Source organism: Talpa occidentalis, unplaced genomic scaffold (genome assembly GCF_014898055.3).
Source record: "Talpa occidentalis isolate TD23 unplaced genomic scaffold, MPIMG_talOcc4v2.1 talOcc4.12, whole genome shotgun sequence".
In the NCBI taxonomy this organism is placed as follows: domain Eukaryota; kingdom Metazoa; phylum Chordata; class Mammalia; order Eulipotyphla; family Talpidae; genus Talpa; species Talpa occidentalis.
In genome coordinates, this window is record NW_023601212.1 from 85947480 (window position 1) to 85966035 (window position 18556).

General features: G+C 47.7%; 1 protein-coding gene across 1 annotated transcript in view; it reads right to left on the reverse strand.

Annotated features, from left to right (window-relative positions):
• ITGAL (integrin subunit alpha L) overlaps nt 1-18556 on the reverse strand; it is a 71240-nt gene that overhangs the window by 14395 nt on the left and 38289 nt on the right. Inside the window, exons 6-19 of the mRNA XM_054693740.1 lie at nt 17460-17577; nt 17208-17338; nt 16098-16243; nt 12066-12198; nt 11764-11914; nt 7657-7730; nt 7442-7574; nt 6522-6673; nt 5767-5904; nt 4828-5025; nt 4543-4673; nt 2664-2830; nt 2404-2555; nt 405-494 (exon numbers count right to left, since the gene is read on the reverse strand). Of these exons, the coding sequence (XP_054549715.1) occupies nt 405-494; nt 2404-2555; nt 2664-2830; nt 4543-4673; nt 4828-5025; nt 5767-5904; nt 6522-6673; nt 7442-7574; nt 7657-7730; nt 11764-11914; nt 12066-12198; nt 16098-16243; nt 17208-17338; nt 17460-17577 (1914 nt within the window). The remainder of the gene's footprint in view (nt 1-404; nt 495-2403; nt 2556-2663; nt 2831-4542; nt 4674-4827; nt 5026-5766; nt 5905-6521; nt 6674-7441; nt 7575-7656; nt 7731-11763; nt 11915-12065; nt 12199-16097; nt 16244-17207; nt 17339-17459; nt 17578-18556) is intronic.

Below are 18556 nucleotides of genomic sequence, written 5' to 3' on the forward strand. Positions count from 1 at the left end.
TTGAGGGAACTACCTGCCTCAAGTGAATACACTTGGGCAAGAGAGCTAATCAGCGTGCTCTGTCCTTCTACTGATAAGGGGCCATCCTGAAGTTCTCTCCCTGGAACCTGCATCTTGAGAGAGTGGGAGCATGAGGAGGCCTTACAGAGGCACAGCGGTCACTGGAGGGCCATCTATCATTTCTTCCTCTCCAGAGCTACCAGATCTTCCACCCTTGTTCCCCTTCTTCCCACTTTGTTTCTCCAAATCTCCCTTAAATATAATCGCTCATAAATTCCTTTCCTGTGTAAGTAAGCCATATTTGATTTCTACTGCTTAAAACCAAGAACACTATGTAATACTGTTTTGCTAAATTGAATTTCAACTCTTTATTGCCTGTCAGTCCCCCCAACAGGTCTTCTTACCGTCCATTGTTCCCTCGATGTCCCTTCTTCCTCCTGGAGAGAGAAATTTAGGGAGACGCTGATGGGAGAGATGAGGTCCTGAATGCACACCTGAGGAGGAAGAAAACAAACGACCAGATTTCCAGTTAAATGCATGCTTTGTCCACGTTTTACAAGTGATGACGTTCCAGTAGCTAGTTACCAGTAGTGGAAATACACTTACTACATGTCATATGTTTATAAATAAAAGTCTGCAGTAGCTTCTCAGCGTGTCATTCTTCTGCCCCAATTCCATGGCAGACATCACTAATCAACCCCAGCACTTTTCCCAGTGAGTCCTAACAGAAGCCTCTAGGCAGCCATTATCAAAGTTTGTATAAGAAAAGACTATTCTAGGGCCTGTGGTGCAGCGGTTGAGCGTTGGGCTGCGAAGCTGCCCGCAGCACTGGTTTGATCCCCAGCTGCTGGGTAAGGGTCCCACATAGCGTGCAGACCTCTCCTGCCGCGCCCGCTTCTCCCCTCAGCAGTGTATTTCATCACTCTGTCTGTTCTGTTCCCCACTCTGGCTCTGGTGAATTCTCTCTCTCTCCCGCGCTTCTGACTGTACCCAGTGCTTGTATAAATAAATAAATAAACAAACAAACAAACAAACAAATAAATAAATAAATCTTTAAAAAAAAAAAAAGACTCAACTTATGAAGCTGTCTGCAGCCTCTGCAGCACGAGTTCAAGTTCAAACCCCGGCCGGTCAGGGAGCAACCCACATAGTGCAGCAGACCTCTCCTGGCTCTCCCGCTACTCCCCTCAGCCATGTACTTTGGTCAATCTGCCTATTCTGTTCCCTACTCTGGCCTGAACCCCAGCTCTTGCATGCATAATAAATAAATCTTTAAAAAAAAAAAGGTGACACAATTTTCCTGAGGACGAGAACTAGGGGTGAACCCAAACCTGTTCAATTCCCAAGTCTAAAGTTTTTCCAGCATGTCACATGCCTCTTCTCTGGCAAATTTACATTTAAAATTTCCAAATCTTGTAACAGGGCTTGGGGCTATGGTAGGAAGAGGCAGCAGGGCATGGAGTTGAGGTATGAGTGGAATAAGATTGCGAGCTGGGGGCCTCCCTGGTGGTGCAAGGGGTTAAGTCTCAGCACAATGAAGCTATCTGCAGCACGAGTTCAAACCCCAACCTCTCCTGTCTCGCCCACTGCTCCCCTCAGCAGTGTATTTCAGTCAATCTGCCTGTTTTGCTCCCCACTCTGTCTCTGGTGAATCCTCTCACCCCCCACACCTCTGGCCTATACCCGGGTTCTTGGATGCATAAATAAAATAAATCTTAAAAAAAAATTGTGAGGGGGGGCCCTCCCTGGTTAATTGTTAATTGTGAGGGGCCTCAAGGGGTTAATTAAGCACAGCACTATGAAGCAATCTGCAGCCTCTGCAGCATGAGTTCGATCCCCGGCCGGCCAGGGAGCTACCCACATGGTGCAGCAGACCCCTCCTGTCTCACCCGCTGCTCCCCTCAGCAGTGTATTTCAGTACATCTGCCTGTTCTGCTCCCCACTCTGTCTCTGGGGAATCTTCTCACCCACTGCATCTCTAGCCTGCACCCCAGCTCAGTATGCATAAATAAATAAATCTTTAAAAAAAAAAAAAAAAACCCAAAGCAATCCCTTGGACTCTGACAGCAGAACTGAGGTTGCCAGAGGGAGTGGGGTCTGGGAACAGGAAAGGAAAGGAAGGGTCCAATGGACTGTGATGGAGGGTCATTGGTAGTTTGGTGGTGGGCATGGCATGACAACATACATCAGAAGAGGTGTGAATCTGTACCCCTAAAACATAAACAGTGTTGTAAACCAACATTGCCTCAATAAAAAAATGAATCAATGCAGGAGTACTACTACTGGACAGTAGAAGAAAAATGCAGTGCTGAGACACCGGAGGCTGGAGAGTGACAGCTGAGTCTTGCACTGTGGTCAGCTCATCCCCCTTCGCTTCCCAAAGCAGCTTGCCGGCTCCCTCACCGGGAAGTGGAGCCTGAAGTTTTCGCAGGACAATTGTGGGGTGATCACTGAGTCCCTGCTGAGCTCATGTCTTCCATTTGAGAATAAGCCCCGGCTTCGGGTCCGATGGCCATCCAGCTGCAGAGTGTAGTGGAGGTTGGTAGTCAGGGGCCCTGGGTGGGGTGAAAAAAAGGCAGGAGTTGAGTGGTGGCCGATCTGGGGGCGTTAAGTGTGGATGTGGGGCAGGCAGCTGCTCTGCGGAGCAGGAAGACAGTGCTGACCTTGGAAATGGGGGATGAGAGACTTGACCTGGAAACAGACTGAGATGGTAACTCCTTCCTTCTCTTTCTCCTCATCACTGGTTGAATGGGAGCACTCCACTTCGTGCACTGGGATCTCGGCCGGGGAGGAGGATATCTGTGTGATGACGTCCACCACAGGCCGCGAGCTGCAGGGCAGAAAACCACCTATTCTCTCCCTGGGCCTCCTCTGGGAAGCCCAGTCAGACTGGGGTCCCATCTACAAACCGAGAGGCTCTCCTTCCCTAAAACAGACCTGAGCGTCACTGTTTCCTTCCACGATAATAATAGTGACAACTCACTAGGGCTCCTGCTTCTGGCTAGCAGCCTTCTGACCCATTTTCCATGCAAAGAGTGAGCTTTTTATATATATATATATAAAGAGGCGCGTATTTTATTTATTTATTTATTTGTTTGTTTGTTTATACATGCACTGGTACAGTCAGAAGCGCGGGAGGGTGAGAGAATTCACCAGAGCCAGAGCAGGGAGCAGAGCAGGCAGAAGGACCAAAGTACACTGCTGAGGGGAGCAGCGGGCGGCCGGAGAGATCTACGCGCCATGTGGGACCCTCCTCCGGTGGTGGCCGGAGCAGCTGGGGATCGAACCGGCGCCGCAGAGGCCGCAGGGAGCTTCACAACCCAGCGCTCAACCGCTGCGCCACTGGGGAGGCCCAAGAGTGAGCTTTTGAAAAGAGAAGTCTTGGACCTCCCTGTTGGTGCAAGGGGTTAGGCACAGCACTGTGAAGTTAGCCGCAGTAGCCGCAGCCACTGCAGCACGAGTTCCATCCCTGGCCAGCCAGGGAGCTATCCACATGGTACAGCAGACCTTTCCTGCCTTGCCTACTGCTCCCCTCAGCAGCGTATTTCAGTCAATCTGCCTGTTCTGTTCCCCACTCTGTCTCTGGTGAATCCTTTTAGCCCCCCGCACCTCTGGTCTGTACCCCAGTTCTTGTATGCATAAATGAATAAACCTAAAAAAAAAAAAAAGAGAAGTCCTACTGAGCCACTTCCATGCTTACCACCCTTCCATGATGCCACACGATGTTTCCAATAAAATTCACACTTCAACTATCCATGCCAAGACTGCCTGCCTCGCCAGGCTTATCCCCTGCCACACCTTCCCTTGGTGGACCAGATTCCAGGCACATCAAATTTGCACCTGCCTGACGGCCATGGCACACCTTGGCTTTCGACACTGAGAGTTCTTACCCCAGATTGCTACAAGTCTCTCTCATTCTCGCCTTTCAGGTCGAAGCTCAAATATCACTGCCTTAAGTAGCACCCAGGCCCCACACAGTCTATAGCACCTTTTCTGCTACAATCTCCACAGTACCCTGCTCATTTCCCTCATAACACTTCGCACAATTTATAAAGATCAATTTGCCTAATTCTTTATTAAGTTTTTTGTACCTCTGTGCCCAGTGCCTGACTCAGTATTTAAGACATAACAGGTACCTATCCAATCTATGTTATTCTATAACGCTTCTGATAACTCTGAGATGAGGGTAAGTAGGGAAGCATTATCACCACTTCTAAGATGCAGAGGCTGAAGTCCTGAGAGCTCAGTGACCCAAAAAATACATGGCAGTAACTCAGGTCCTCTGACTTGAATTCAGGTGACCAGGTTCTAAGTCATCACCTAATGTTACTCCGCAGTTTTGATGTCAGGAGGGCCTGGGTTTGAATCCTGATCTGTCCTGATCTGTCACTAGCAGCTGTTTAACCTGCAGTAAGATGGAAACACTGTCTAAAGAGAGCCCACCTCACAGAGTTGGGGTGGCGACCTGATGAGCTAATACCTCTAATCGTTTAGCACAATGCCCGGCACATAGTAACTGTTCAGAGGAGAGCTCTGTCTTACCTTAGCACGATAACCTGGCCCTCAGCCCCAATAGCCACTTCTGCCAGGCCATCCCCTCCAAGGTCCTTCACCCCGTGGATGGAGCGTCCAAACCATTGAATTCCTGGGAACACCTGGGTCGCTTTTATCCGCTGAGACCAAGAGAGAAATTTATGCTGAGCTAGGGAGAAGACAGGCTGCCAGACAGGACAAGTCAGGATGGGTGGGGGGTAGGAGGTAGGAGGTCTGGGCTTGGAGGCTTCCAGGTGCCTGGAGTGGGTTTGATTGACAGGCAGGGGACCTCACCTGGCTCGGCCGGGGGTTCAGACCCACTTGCTGCCCGTTGAAGATGTACACAGCCCCCTGCTCCTCCAGCGGGGCTCCCACAGCCACGTCCACCAGCCCGTCTCCATTGATGTCGCTCAGGGCAGTGATGGCCGCTCCAAATCGCCCCAGGGGGTAGCCAGGATCCCCCTGCAGTTCTGAGACCTCTTCAAACTCCAGCTAGGAAGAGGCAAGGTGACAGGTGCCACCTCATCACTCAGCAAGCTTTCACCAGCTGCAGCCTTGTGCACAGTGAAGGACACTAAAGGCATGGTGGGTGTGACCCCGCACAGAATTGGGACAGCATCATTAGGCTAACCCGGGTTCAAGTCCCAGTTCCATCTCTTGCTACCTGTATATCAAGAAAGTTCTGGAAAGTTCCCTAGTCAATGGAGGTGCAGTGTTGCCATTTGTAAAATAAAACTGGCAATTTCTCAGAAGGTGATGGTGAGTGGGGCCTCCCCTGGTGGTGCAGTGATTGAGCGCTGGGCTGCGAAGCTGCTGCAGCCTCTGCTGCGCCAGTTCCATCCCCGGCCACGGGCGAGGGTCCCACATGGCCCGACAGACCTCTCCTGCCGCCTGCTGCTCCCCTCAGCAGTATATTTCGTCACTCTGCCTGCTCTGCTCTCCCCTCTGGCTCTGGTGAATTCTCTCACCCTCCTGTGCTTCTGACTGTACCCAGTGCTTGTATAAATAAATAAATTAAAAAAAAAAAAAAGAAGGTGATGGTGAGGATGAAAAAGGCTTGGCAGTGGGCCTTGCATGAAGTCTACCCCCTGAGCATTAGCTATTGTTCATCTGTTGTTCTGAAGGTCAGATTAACACATGATCAGACAGGGAGAGCCTTTCAGAATAATGGGGCCCTGAGTGAGCTGTGAATCTATTTCTCTTACTCCCTCAGCTCAGTGTCCTGGTCCCCACCTTTTTTCTCTGGTACATAAACACCCGGCCTCCTCTCTGGCCTCCATAGAACAGGGGGGCTGCAATCAACAGTAGCTCTGTCTCTCCATCTTGGTCCATGTCAATGGCACACAGCTCACCACCAAAATAAGAGCCAATCTGTAGGGAAAGGAAGATGTCAGCGGGAGAGCCTGTGACTAGGAATCCCCCTCCCCCTCAACCATACCACATCCACCTATTCCAGTCCCTTAAATGAGGGTTCAAGCCCCAGATCCCCCTTAGAGTCCATCTAAGTTAAGAGAAGTTAGGCTTGGGCTTCCCGGGTGGCCTCAGGGTTAAATCTCAGTGCTATCACCACTACTGCCTGAGTTTAATCCCCAGCCAGGGAGCTACCCACATGGTGCAGACCTCTCCTGCCTCGCCCACTGCTCCCCTCAGCAGTGTATTTCAGTACATCTTTGCCTGTTCTGCTCCCTACTCTGTCTCTGGTGAATCCTCTCACCCTCTGCACCTCTGGCCTGCACCCCAGTTCTAAGCCAAAAAAAAAAAAAAAAAAAGAGAGAGAGAGAGAGAAGTTGGGCTCTCTGAAGTTCACTTTCTTACACTGGCAGGTGGAGATGCTACACTGGTGTGGCAGAGGGCTTGGTGAGTTACTAGAGCAACAGTGGTTGGCACGGGGCCTCCTGTGCAGTAGTGGATGCGTGTTCAGAAGGCAATGGGGAGCACAGCATTTTACACCAGCCCTCATCTGCAGACACCCCTGGGGTCCTGCTCACCTGGACCCCATCTAGTTTCTGGATTTGGCTCCAGTTTCCTTTGCTCTCAGTCTTTTGGAACAGCAGCACCCGCCCCACATGCTGGTATCGGGGGGCTCCAGCTGCCAGCAGTGATGTGAATTTTCGAGAGGGCAGCCAGGCGACCGTGTAACCTGAGGGAAGAGACAGCAAGGGACCTGGAGTCAGAAAAACAAACTGCTGGAAGAAGGTCAAATGCAGGAGGAAAGTCAGCAGAAGCCCCAGAACACCAGCTTAGTAGCAAAAATGCACTGAAATGTCTAGGAGACCTTCTTCTAAGCACAGCAGCCGCGTGCTAGGAGCGGCACAAGTGCTGCTATCTTGGTTCAAGGGTGCATTTCTCTAAAGGTGGACAACATACACCACCCAGAAAAAGCAGCCATGAGCCACAGGGGAAGCATGGTGCATCTTCCTGAGGCTGAGTTTACCTGAGGGGTGAGAAGAGAGGCTATACTTATTTAATTCATAAAATAAAATGGGAATCTGTTAATAAGAAGAATGTGACATCTACATGAATATTAAAGATAATGTAGGAGACTTGAAAAAACGTCATTCCTAAATATATCACCTTGGGCTGTCTTCAGACATCACGCCTCCTGGGGCAAGGTCCTCACCCCTCTGTTACTGCCTGGATGAAATGACTGAGGAATATGAGCCCTGGCAGTTTGCGGGACTAGCAAGGTTTCAAGATGTCAAGCATGATAAAATATAGAAATTAAAAACAAGATTAACACACTGGGGAGGATTATTAAAGGGAAGTTGAGAAAGCCCTAACCATATTTATACCCTGAATTTGTTCATGTGGGTTGTTTAACTGCTTTCATTAGTATTGGGAAAGTCAGCCTGCATGACTCTCTGGGCCCCGAGGCCAAAAGAAGTCAGCAGAACAGAGAAACACTCACCCAAATATCCCTCTTTCACTTCTGGTGTCAGTGGTTCATTCCCAACAAATGCAGCATCCTGCAGATCCTCCTTTAAGTCTATAACGCCCCCGGCCCAGTCCTTGGCTCCAACTGCCCCCACAACACCATGGCCCTGCTCGGGGAAGGAGACCAGTGGTCAGCTGCATCCCCCTACCCCACCCGTCCCTCAGACCACTGCGCCAGCCACTGCTCACCTCGCTGAGGTCAGCACTGATCCCGCTGGAGGACAGCTCCATGTTGAAGGACGCCAGGACCTGCTTGCTTGTGCCTGAGGGTCAAGGAAGAGAGGAGTGCTGGGATGAGACCCTAGGAGCGGGTCTCAGCGTGCCAAGCACTGTTGCTATCATGAAATACTCGTGCGAGGACTGAGCAAGGCAGAGAGCATGAGCTTCAGTCAGACAGATCAGGGACTGACTTACGCCCTAAACTTCATGCAAAACCCCACCAGCCCCAGATATATATATATTTTTTGCATAGAAAACTGGGGTGTAGGCCAGAGGTGTACAGGGTGAGAGGATTCCAGAGACAGAGTGGGGAGCAGAACAGGCGGATCTACTGAAATACACTGCTGAGGGCAGCAGCAGGTAAGACAGGAGAGGTCTGCTGCACCATGTGGGTCAGCTCCCTGGCCAGGAATTCAACTGGTGCTGCAGTGGCTGTGGATAGCTTCCAGTGCTCAGACTTAACCCCCTGTGCCACCAGGGAGGCCCCGATCCAGATTTAGATATCCAGTTACTCCAAATTGGCCTGTGTGACACGCAACTCTTGATTTCTGTTCCTACTTAGTATCCCAACTCACCTACAAAATCATGCTAAAAACCCAGGAATTGACCTTAACTCTTCCCTTTCCCCAGCTCTGTCCTCAACACATCACCAAATCATGATGGTTCTAACTCCAAAGCACATAGCACCTTGAATAGGCTGTAAGGCCTCCTGGCTAGCCATTCCCATCTCTTGCCTGACTAATGCAGTAGCTTGTTAATTTGGTCTCCTTGATGTCATTCTGCTTCTTTCCATGACTGTTATCCACCGCCTCCCAGAGCAAGGAGTAACCTTTATACAATGCATATCAGACCACATCTTTGCCTCTCTTAAAAATCCTTCATCATGTCCTATTGCTCTTTAGACTGAAATGCAAACTCCTCATGAGGGCCCGGAAAAGCCCACCTACCTACCTCTCCAACCTTCTCGCTCCCTTCCTCACCACACTGTCTATTCTCTCATCCTGCCAACATGCCAAGCTTGTCCCCACGTCTAGGCCTCTGTAACTATTCTCTCTGACTGGAATATTCTTTGTCCACAGTGTTCACATAGCTGTTTGATTCTTATCATTCATGTCTCAGGTCAAAAGTCATTTTGGGAATTTTACCTCAATTATGAAAAAGTCATATGAGGTGACTTCTTGTAGTTAAACCTGTCTCTTCACCTTATTGATAGCACTTCTCACAATCTTAAATTATCACAATTATTTACTGTCTTTCTCCAACTTGACCTTGAACTTGACCTTGGCAAATCTGAGTATCTTTATCACAGTGTCTGAGACATGGATGGTGCATGAATTAATAACACGAAAACAATACCATTGGTCTTGCAAGAATGCTAAAAGTTATGAACAAAATTTATAAAGGGCCTATTCCGTGTAAGCTTTCAAGAAACACTGCAATTACGACGATTTGTTCCTTCGCTGAATTCAGTGTAACAAAATATTTGGTGTCAGAGATACAAAGGTGAAAAGCAGACAGAGCATTGCTGTGACAGGCCTCACAGTTTAGTGTGGGACACAGACATCAAGTAGACAGGCGCTGTGACACAGAACGGAGTCGCTGCCTCACATGGGGAGAGCATCTATCCCAGACTTGAGGCTCAGAGAGAACGAATCAGACAAAGGGACTAAGATTGAAGGATGATAAGGGCAGGTCAGGATAGAGAATTAGGGCTAGAGATAATAAGAATCTCGATTTATAGCAGTTTACAACAATTCAGCATTTACAATTCAGAGAATTGTATTCGCTGAAAAAGATATGATGAAACCTTATCCCTAGTACTCAGAATTTAATCTGATTTGGAAATAGGGTCTTCACAGAGGTAATCAGGTTAAAATGAGTGCATTAGTGTGGGTCTCCATCCAAAGCGACTGATATTCTTATAAGGGGAAATTTTTTTTTGAAGATTTATTTATTTATACAAGCACTGGGTATAGTCAGAAGTGCAGGAGGGTGAGAGAATTCACCAGAGCCAGAGTGGGGAACAGAACAGGCAGACTGATGAAATACACTGCTGAGGGGAGCAGCGGGTGCTGCAGGAGAGGTCTGCACGCCACGTGGGACCCTTGTCGGCGGCTGGGGTTTGAACAGGCGCTGCAGAGGCTGCCGGCAGTTTTGCAGCCCAGTGCTCAACCACCGTGCAGCCCAGTACTCAACCGTCGTGCCACCAGGGGAGGCCCAAAGGGGAAATTTGGACACACCTCTATAAAGCTTGGAGATGGCCATGTGGCCACGAGACTGAACAATGCCATTAAGGATGGCCAGGCCAGGAAGAATTCTCCCCTAGAAGTGTCAGAAAGGGCAGGGCCCTACTGCTCACCCCACCATCCCACCCCAACTTCTGATTTCTAGCCTCCAAAAAGGTAAGGTAATACATTTCTGTTGCTTAAAGACAGCCAGTTTGGGGTACTTTGTTACAGCAGCCCTAGGAAATGAATGCAGGAGTTAAATCTTCAACCCCATGAGGTTGGTATTATTATTCCCACTTATTTTTTTTAAAGATTTATTTATTTATTTGTTTGTTTATTTATTTATTTATTTATACAAGCACTGGGTACAGTCAGAAGCACGAGAGGGTGAGAGAATTCACCAGAGCCAGAGCCAGGAACAGAACAGGCAGAGTGATGAAATACACTGCTGAGGGGAGCAGCGGGCACGGCAGGAGAGGTCTGTCACGCCATGTGGGACCCTTGCCGGTGGCCGGGGATCAAACCGGTGCTGCAGAGCCTGTGGGCAGCTTCGCAGCCCAGCGCTCAACCTCTGCGCCACCAGGGGAGGCCCTCCCACTTATTTTTTTTAAAGATTTAATTAGTTATGCATATAAGAACTGGGGTACAGGCCAGAGGTGCAGGGGGTGAGAGGATTCACCACAGACAGAGTGGGGAACAGAACAGTCACATTGACTGAAATACACTGCTGAGGGGAGCAGTGGGGGAGTCAGGAGAGGTCTGCTGGGCCATGTGGGTAGCTCCCTGTCTGGGGATCGAACTTGTGCTGCAGGGGTTGTGGATAGCTTCATAGGTTGTGTCTTAACCCCGTGCGCCACCAGGGAGGCCTCTATTATCCCCACTTAAAAGCAACACTGAGCATCTGAAAGGGAAAGTGATGTGGTCAAGGGACACAGTTACAGGCAGAGTAGATTCTTGAGCAGTTCTGCCTAATTCCATTATATAGACAATATTTCAAGGGACTGAACACCAAAGCCAAGTCCTAGCAAAAGAGACTTCCCGGTGGGAATCACGTACCACTCAGCAGACTAGGCTTCCTGAGGAAATACCCACCCACAGCCCAGTCCTCTATCTGGTGACTACAATACAACCTCTCATTCTGGACTAAGGAAGAGGGCCTGTGGGTTCCTCACACTCGGCCCCTGCCCCCTCGCCCATCTTAAATGATTTTGAGATGAGGATAAGTGAAAATGAGCACGATGAATGGGAGGAAGGATTCATTCAATAGGGCTCAGTAGTTAGCAGAAGGATAACAGGTCAGTTCTGGGCCCCAGCCTGGACAAGCTGGACTTTGAAGGCTTTTCAGGAAGGAGCACCCTTATCCCAGTGGCAGATGAGCAGAATGTGCATTTGTTATTCAGCGTGTCTCTGGTCCAATGCCTCGGACAGCTGCTGAAGTTCTCTGCTATTAATGAAGATTGAGTCTAAATGCACTTGCAGCAAAGGGAGGTTGGGGAGAGCCATCCAGAGCAGCTCTGCCTTTCACGCTCCCAGGCCAAACTTTTATTAAAGATATGAACAAAGGGACAAGAAAACAGCATGTAATGGTTATGCTTATACCGATCAATAAGTTACTGCAGAAACAAGTTTTCCTGGTTAGTGGGGAACACGCGCAGAAGCCAGTACACCCTCAGAGAACAGGAGTCACTTCTTGAAGAAGTTCTGTTTGCAGAACGTCTAACGTCCTGGAACTCCCGTGTGCAGAGTAAACAGGTCCTCTCCAAAAACCCCAGCTCCCTGCAGGGCAGCAGGCTCCCAACAGAGTTGCCATGAACTTGGCTGGGAACTCCCTCCCCAGGTCTGCACTCACCTTCAATGGCATAGATCTTCTTTTGCAGCTCAGTGAACAAGTCTTTAAGTTTCTCAAATGTGTCCAGAATTTTTACAAATTCCCATGTAGGTTTTGAAGCAAAAATGTGGAGTGTCTCTTGACTACTCGGGGCCTGAAAGTACTTGCCAACCTGTGAGGGGTGAAGAACGAAGGGCTGGAATCTCAACTGCAGACCAGTTTTCTATCATTTCATGAGACCCAGCCTCAGGGAGAAAGGCCAGTGGATTCAGGAACAGGAGATGGAAGAAGAGACCGAAGCAGTCAGAGGTTTGTGTTCATACCCCAATGATGTAGCGGACGATGTCTTTGGCCTTGTCAATGTTGCCACGATCAGTGGCTTCCCCATCAGTGATGATGATGAGCACTTTGGTAGCATCCAGCCGGGCCCCTAGGTCTTCCCGGAATACCTCTGTCCTGTGTCCAAGGAAAGGGGGAACATGAGAGACTTCCCCTAAATCAAGCGAGGTGTCCTCACTCCCTCCCTGTCCATTCAGTCACTGCCATGCTGGTTCTGCTCGAGGCCTGCTCACATCTCTCAGGAGAGTCATTCCCAGCCTTCGGCTTCTCATCAGGACCTCCCAGCACGAAGGTTGTCCCAGAGTCATGGGCAGGGAGGGGAGGTCTGGTGAGGGGAGCCTCTGGGCTTCTGACATTCCTTAAATCAGTTACATATGCTGGTAATCTAGAAAAGATTTCGATGGAAAAAATGGATTCCATGGTTGAAGAAAACTGGTGTCACTTTGCCAGAGCAAGCTCATGGGCACCTCCTCTGCCTCCCTCCCCTCCCCCAGATGCCTGTCCATCTCTGCCACAAAAATCCTAGGAAACTGAAGGGATTGCTTGTCTCCCTTTCCCCTCCAATTATTAATTCCTTAAGGAAAGGGCCATGCTCCACTTGTTCATGTATCTCTCTCTCCTCACGTGGAGAAGGTTCCCAGTGCTTGTGAAGCAGAAGAAAGAAGGGAGGACTGAATCCTGGGCAGGCCAAGCCTCCAAATCCCCACCCTGCCCAAGGCCTCCTTCTGAAGCAAGATTGTCACCTGCGACTTGTGCTGGGACAATAGCTCCATCCTTCCTTCTCTCACATCCCGGGGCAGCCAGCCCACACTCCCTGACTATGACATGACCTGTCATGGGAGCAGAAGCTGGAAGAAGTCAGCGAGGCTGGAGTGAGAGGTGGAGGAGAGAGTAAAGAGGAAGGCGGGAGAGCTAATGGAGACTGCCACATAGGCCTGCGAGGCAGGACACAAGCACCCCTCAGGACCTCTAGTTCTACCTCAGATATGAAATATTTCTCCCACCCACCCACGCGGATGTAGCCTAACATGAGCGCCATTCATGGATTTCTTAGCTGGAGCCACCATCGTTTCTCACCTGGAGTTTTCAATAGCTTCCTAACTGACCTCCCTGCCTCCATCGTCGTTGCCTCCACACTGTAATATCAGCCCTGCTGCCATAGGGGTCCTTTTGAAAACATAAATCAGATTGTCCCTCTTCTGCTCAAAACCTCCCAAGACTCTTATCTTACTCAGAGGAAAAGTTGAAGTCCTCACTGTAGCCTCCAAGCCCCTGGCTCGCTCACACACCCAGGATCTCTGCACTCACGTCCTGCTTCCCCGTCTCACTGATTTCTCTTCAGTCATGCTGGGGCTCCGGATCTTCTTTGAACATCACAAGATGATCTCATCTGAGGGTTTGCCCTTCCCTCTGTGGTGGCAGCCATACTCCTTGCTCCCCGGTACCCATACTGCTGACATCCTCACACTCAACAAGTCTTTGCTCCAGTGTAATAACCTTCCCTGATCTTCCTCTTAAATATCACTTTATTTTTCTTTATAAAACTCTTATCTTCTAGGGCCTTCCTGGTGGCGCAGGCGGTAGAGCACTGCACTGTGAAGCTGTCTGCAGCTTCTGTGGGGCGGGTTCGATCCCAGCCGGCCGGCAAGAGTCCCACATGGCGTGGCAGACCTCTCCTGTTTCCACCGCTGCTCCCCTCAGCAGTGTATTTCAGTCATTCTGCCTGTTCTGTTCCCCGCTCTGTCTTTGATGAATCCTCTCACCCTCCCGCACATCTGGCCTGTACCCCGGTTCTTGTATAAATAAATAAATCTTTAAAAAAAAAACAAAAAAACACATATCTTCTGCCATATTGTCTATTTAACTTATTAATCCTGTTTATTGTATTTCTCTCCCTACTAGAATATTAAGCTCCAAGAGGGCAGAGATTTTTCTTTGATTCAGTTCAGGGCTCTATTCCCGGCACCAAGAACATGGCAGACAACCACCTACATGCCAAATCCAGCCCATGGCTTGTTTTCCATGGACTAAAAATAGGTTTTACATTTTTGTTTTTGAAGGGTTATAAAAACAAAGAATATGTAACAGAACCATATGTGTTCAAAAAAGAAAAACCAAAAATAGTTACTACCTGACCCTTCACAGAAAAAAATTGTGAACTCATAACCTATAACATGGCCTGGTACACAGTCAGGTGACCAAGAAGTGTTTATGAAATACATTTCCATGACTACTATATTTTGTTCCCACAGAGCTGGGACCCCAGAATCCCAGTTCATGCATATGACTCTGCGTCATCAAGTAGACCCAGGACATAGCTATGTGGACTCTTTGATGCTCAACTGGGTTCAGCCAATCAGATTTTCTCTCCTGGAGACTGAAATTCGAGTTGTTTATATGAAACAAGGAACTAAAGGCGACATTTTTTCAGCGGATATGACTTGACCGTACACCCGCTGAAGCTGTCTGGAGAGAGAAAAGTGAAGTGGACATGACAGATCAAGTAAGCCCCAGAATAAAAGAGCCAGAAACACGCACGGAGAGTCTGGAGGAGAAGCATCACATGCATATTTAACTCACACGCAAATTCAACTATAGACACTTGGTGAAGAAGAGGAGAAAAATTAGGTGTCATAGTGCAGGAGATCCTTCTGCCATTTCACTCAATTTGAGAGTATATCTGGGGCAGCAAGGGAGGGGAGATATAATTCTCATGCACGATATCCATCTAATAGTTAAGGGTAAGTATTTCTTAAATGTTAAATATATTTCTTAAATATATATTATTTATATATAAAAATATATTAATATATTAAATTAAAATATATTATTAAAATATATTTAAATATATATTTATAATATATAAATATCATATATATTTAAGAAATATATATAATATTGTGACACTCATTTAGATGAGTGTCATCTAGACCTCAATTTAAAGCAATCTGATCCAGTTCTGGGGGACAAAGTTCTGAGGTAGACTTAGGACATCGGGATATGCTGGTTTTCAGCGCACAATTTGAATATGTTGAATTTTATGAACAAGCCAAGGAATTCTTCAAGGATAGTTTGGACTACTTGAGAATTTTGTTCATATACTGACTTCAAAAACTGCCATCTTAGATGAGACTTTACTATGGCTGCCATGGTTCATGGTCACTTTCTAAGTCCTGGTTCATGAGGCCTGCAAATATTTTCTGTCCCAAGGGTCTGTGCATATCCCTGCATCCTCCCAAGAATGTTCCTTGTGGGGGCCTCCCTGGTGGCGCAAGAGGTTAAGACGCAGCCACTGCAGCACGAGTATAATCCCCGGTCAGGGAGGTGACCCACATGGTGCAGCAGACCTTTCCTGTCTTGCCCTCTGCTCCCCTCAGCAGTATATTTCGGTCAATCTGCCTGTTCCATTCCCCACTCTGTCTTTGGTGAATCCTCTCACCCCCCACGCCTCTGGTCTGTACCCCAGTTCTTGTATGTATAAATAAATAAAACTTTTTTTAAAAATTTTAAAAAAAGAATGTTTCTTGGGTCTCCCCGGTGGCGCAGCGGTTGAGCGCTGGGTTGTGAGGCTGCCCGCAGCCTCTGCAGTGCCGGTTGGATCCCCGGCTGCTCCCAGGCCACCGGAGGAGGGTCCCACATGGCGCGCAGACCTCTCCTGCCGCCCACTGCTCCCCTCAGCAGTGTGCTTCGGTCCTTCTGCCTGTTCTGCTCCCTGCTCTGGCTCTGGTGAATTCTCTCACCCTCCTGCGCTTCTGACTGTACCCAGTGCTTGTATAAATAAATAAAATAAAATAAATCTTAAAAAAAAAAAGAATGTTTCTTGTGGTTCTAGCTAGTGTAAAATAAACTTCTGTCACAGGGAAAAGAAATGGTAATAAAACTGTTTCACTTGAATTCTTACAATAACCACTGCCCTGTGCTGAGCCCACTTATCCAGTTCCTGTTCCCTGCAACTGCAAGAATCCAGTGCTCACAAAAACAGGCTGACAGGCTCTCTCCTAGCAAAGGGAACTCACGCGACATAGTTGATGGCCCCAAAGGTATTGGTTAATTGGGCCATGTGCTTTACATTGGCTAGCAGAGTATCAGGATCCTTCCGTTTAACATAGTCCAAGAAGTTAAACTCTGTTCGTTGGGTTGTAGAAAACTGAACTGCAGCAAACTAGAAAGAGAAGGAATGAGATGATGTTATCTATCATTTCCTACATATTCATTCTAATCATTACTTCTTATCCCATATCAAAATTTCAGTGGGAAGGACCTCAGCCTCCCCACTGCTCATTCCTGCCTCAAATAAGTTTTTTGAAAATGAGGCAATATATCAACAAGAACAAATAAAATTAAATAAACCCCTCCTTCCTCAGGTGGTGCTATCTGCTGAGCTCCTGTTCTCTGGGTCTGCCTACCTGACCAGGACCCATATTTTTTGCTGAGTAACTTTGCTAACCAGGTTCTGTTGGCTAGGCCAAGGATGACTACCTAACTGAGGGCAGGCCAGTCAGAATTCCCTCTCTGAGAATTTGGACTTTGCAGAGGGAGAGATTGGCTGAGAGAAAGGAAAAAAAACTTTAAATATGAACTTCAGGGGCCTCCCTGGTGGCGCAAGGGGTTAAGCACCACAATACGAAGCAATCCGCAGCCTCTGCAGCACGAGTTTGATCCCCAGCTGGCCAGGGAGCAACCCATATGGTGCAGCAGACCTCTTCTGTCTTGCCTGCTGCTCCCCTCAGTAGTGTGTTTTAGTCAATCTGCCTATTCTGTTCCCCACTCTGTCTCTGGTGAATCCTCTCACCCCTTGCATCTTTGGCCTGTTCCCCAGCTCTTGTATGCATAAATAAGTAAATTTTTAAAAAATATGAACTTCAGAGTTTTCCACAGGCCCAGGTATCCACACAAGCTGGAGGGAGCCATCTACAGAGGGAAAGGAGGAGGAGGAAACGAGAGCACCAAAAAAAAAAAAAAAAAAAAAGAATTGAGAATTCTAGAAGCTTCCTCTCTCTGGTTCTTGTCCCTTCCAGAGGTACAGTTAGAGTCATTGCCATAAGTTATGGAGATACTGCATACCAAAATTTCTCTTTATACTGCTAGTTTAGATAAGCTTATACCCAAAATCCTAATATATTTACCTGGTAGGAAGAATTGGCAAATTTCCTCATCACATCCTTCATGAAGTCCAGAATTTTCTGAAATTCATCTTTCTGCAAGCTGCGTGAGCCATCAAACAGAAACACCAGGTCTACGTTGCCCTTGATACATTCTGCAGGGGTCAGACACAAAGGGACTTTAGTGACATGTCTCTGGTGTGGCCGCCCATGCTAGTTCCTGCGTATAGGCAACCACTTGGAGGTATTTTACCCACTGGGTCCCCTGTTCTTTACCCTGATATCCAGGGGTCCCCCGCAGCACAGGATCCCTCAGATTCTCGCGAAAGAGGTAACATTGGCCACTTAGATAAATATTCTGGTCACATATCCGAGTCAGCCCAGGGTCACAGGCCTGAAGGAAACAAAGGTAAAAAGGTTGGGGTCTCCTCTTGCTGTGTGTCTTTTGGCATCATCACCCAAGAAATAGAACCTTTAGAGTTGTTATCCCTTGAACTCACTCCTGACTTTCAGCAGGTTGCCAATGGCTCTAGCATTGCTCAATCCCTACTGCCTATAGGACTAAAACTCCTTAGTTTGACATTCCTTATGTTTACAGTTGAAAATTAGCCTACATTCCCAGACCCACCCCCTTCCATTCCTGAGCACACACTATGTATTTAAGTCAAATCACATCACTGACTAGTCCCAAAATATACAATGTAGCTTCTTTCATGATGCCTATCTTGTCTGCTATATTGCAATTTCTTGAAAATCAGGGCTCAGGTCATGGCTATCTTTGTATCTCATTCTTTTTCCCCCAGGAGAACTTAGCATGAAGCCTGGATGTAACAGTAGTTCATCAAACAAGTTCCGGTTAAACTGGCTCAATATTTCACTCACGACTCATAGATCAATGGAACAGAATAGAGAGCCCAGAAGTAAACCCATGCATATATGGGCCAATTAATTATGAGTCAAGCATACACAGTGGGGGAAAATGACAGTCTCTTTCATAAGTAGTGTTGGAAAAACTGGACAATCACATGCATAAATATGAAATTAGATCACTCTCTTACCCCACATAAAAAAAACTAACTCAAAATGTATTAAAAACTTGAACATAGAACTTGAAGCTATAAAAACTCCTAGCAGAGAACACAGATGGTAAGTTCCTTGACATTAGCCTTAGTGATTTTTTGGGGGGGTCGATACCAAAAGCAAAATAAATAAGCAGAACTACAACAAACAAAAATGCTTCTGCAAAGCAAAGGAAACCAACAACAAAATGAAGAAGCAGTCTGAGGAATGGGAAAGATATTTGCAAATCACATATCTAATAAAGAGTTAATATTCAAAATACATATAGAGGGCCTCCCCTGTGGCACAACGGG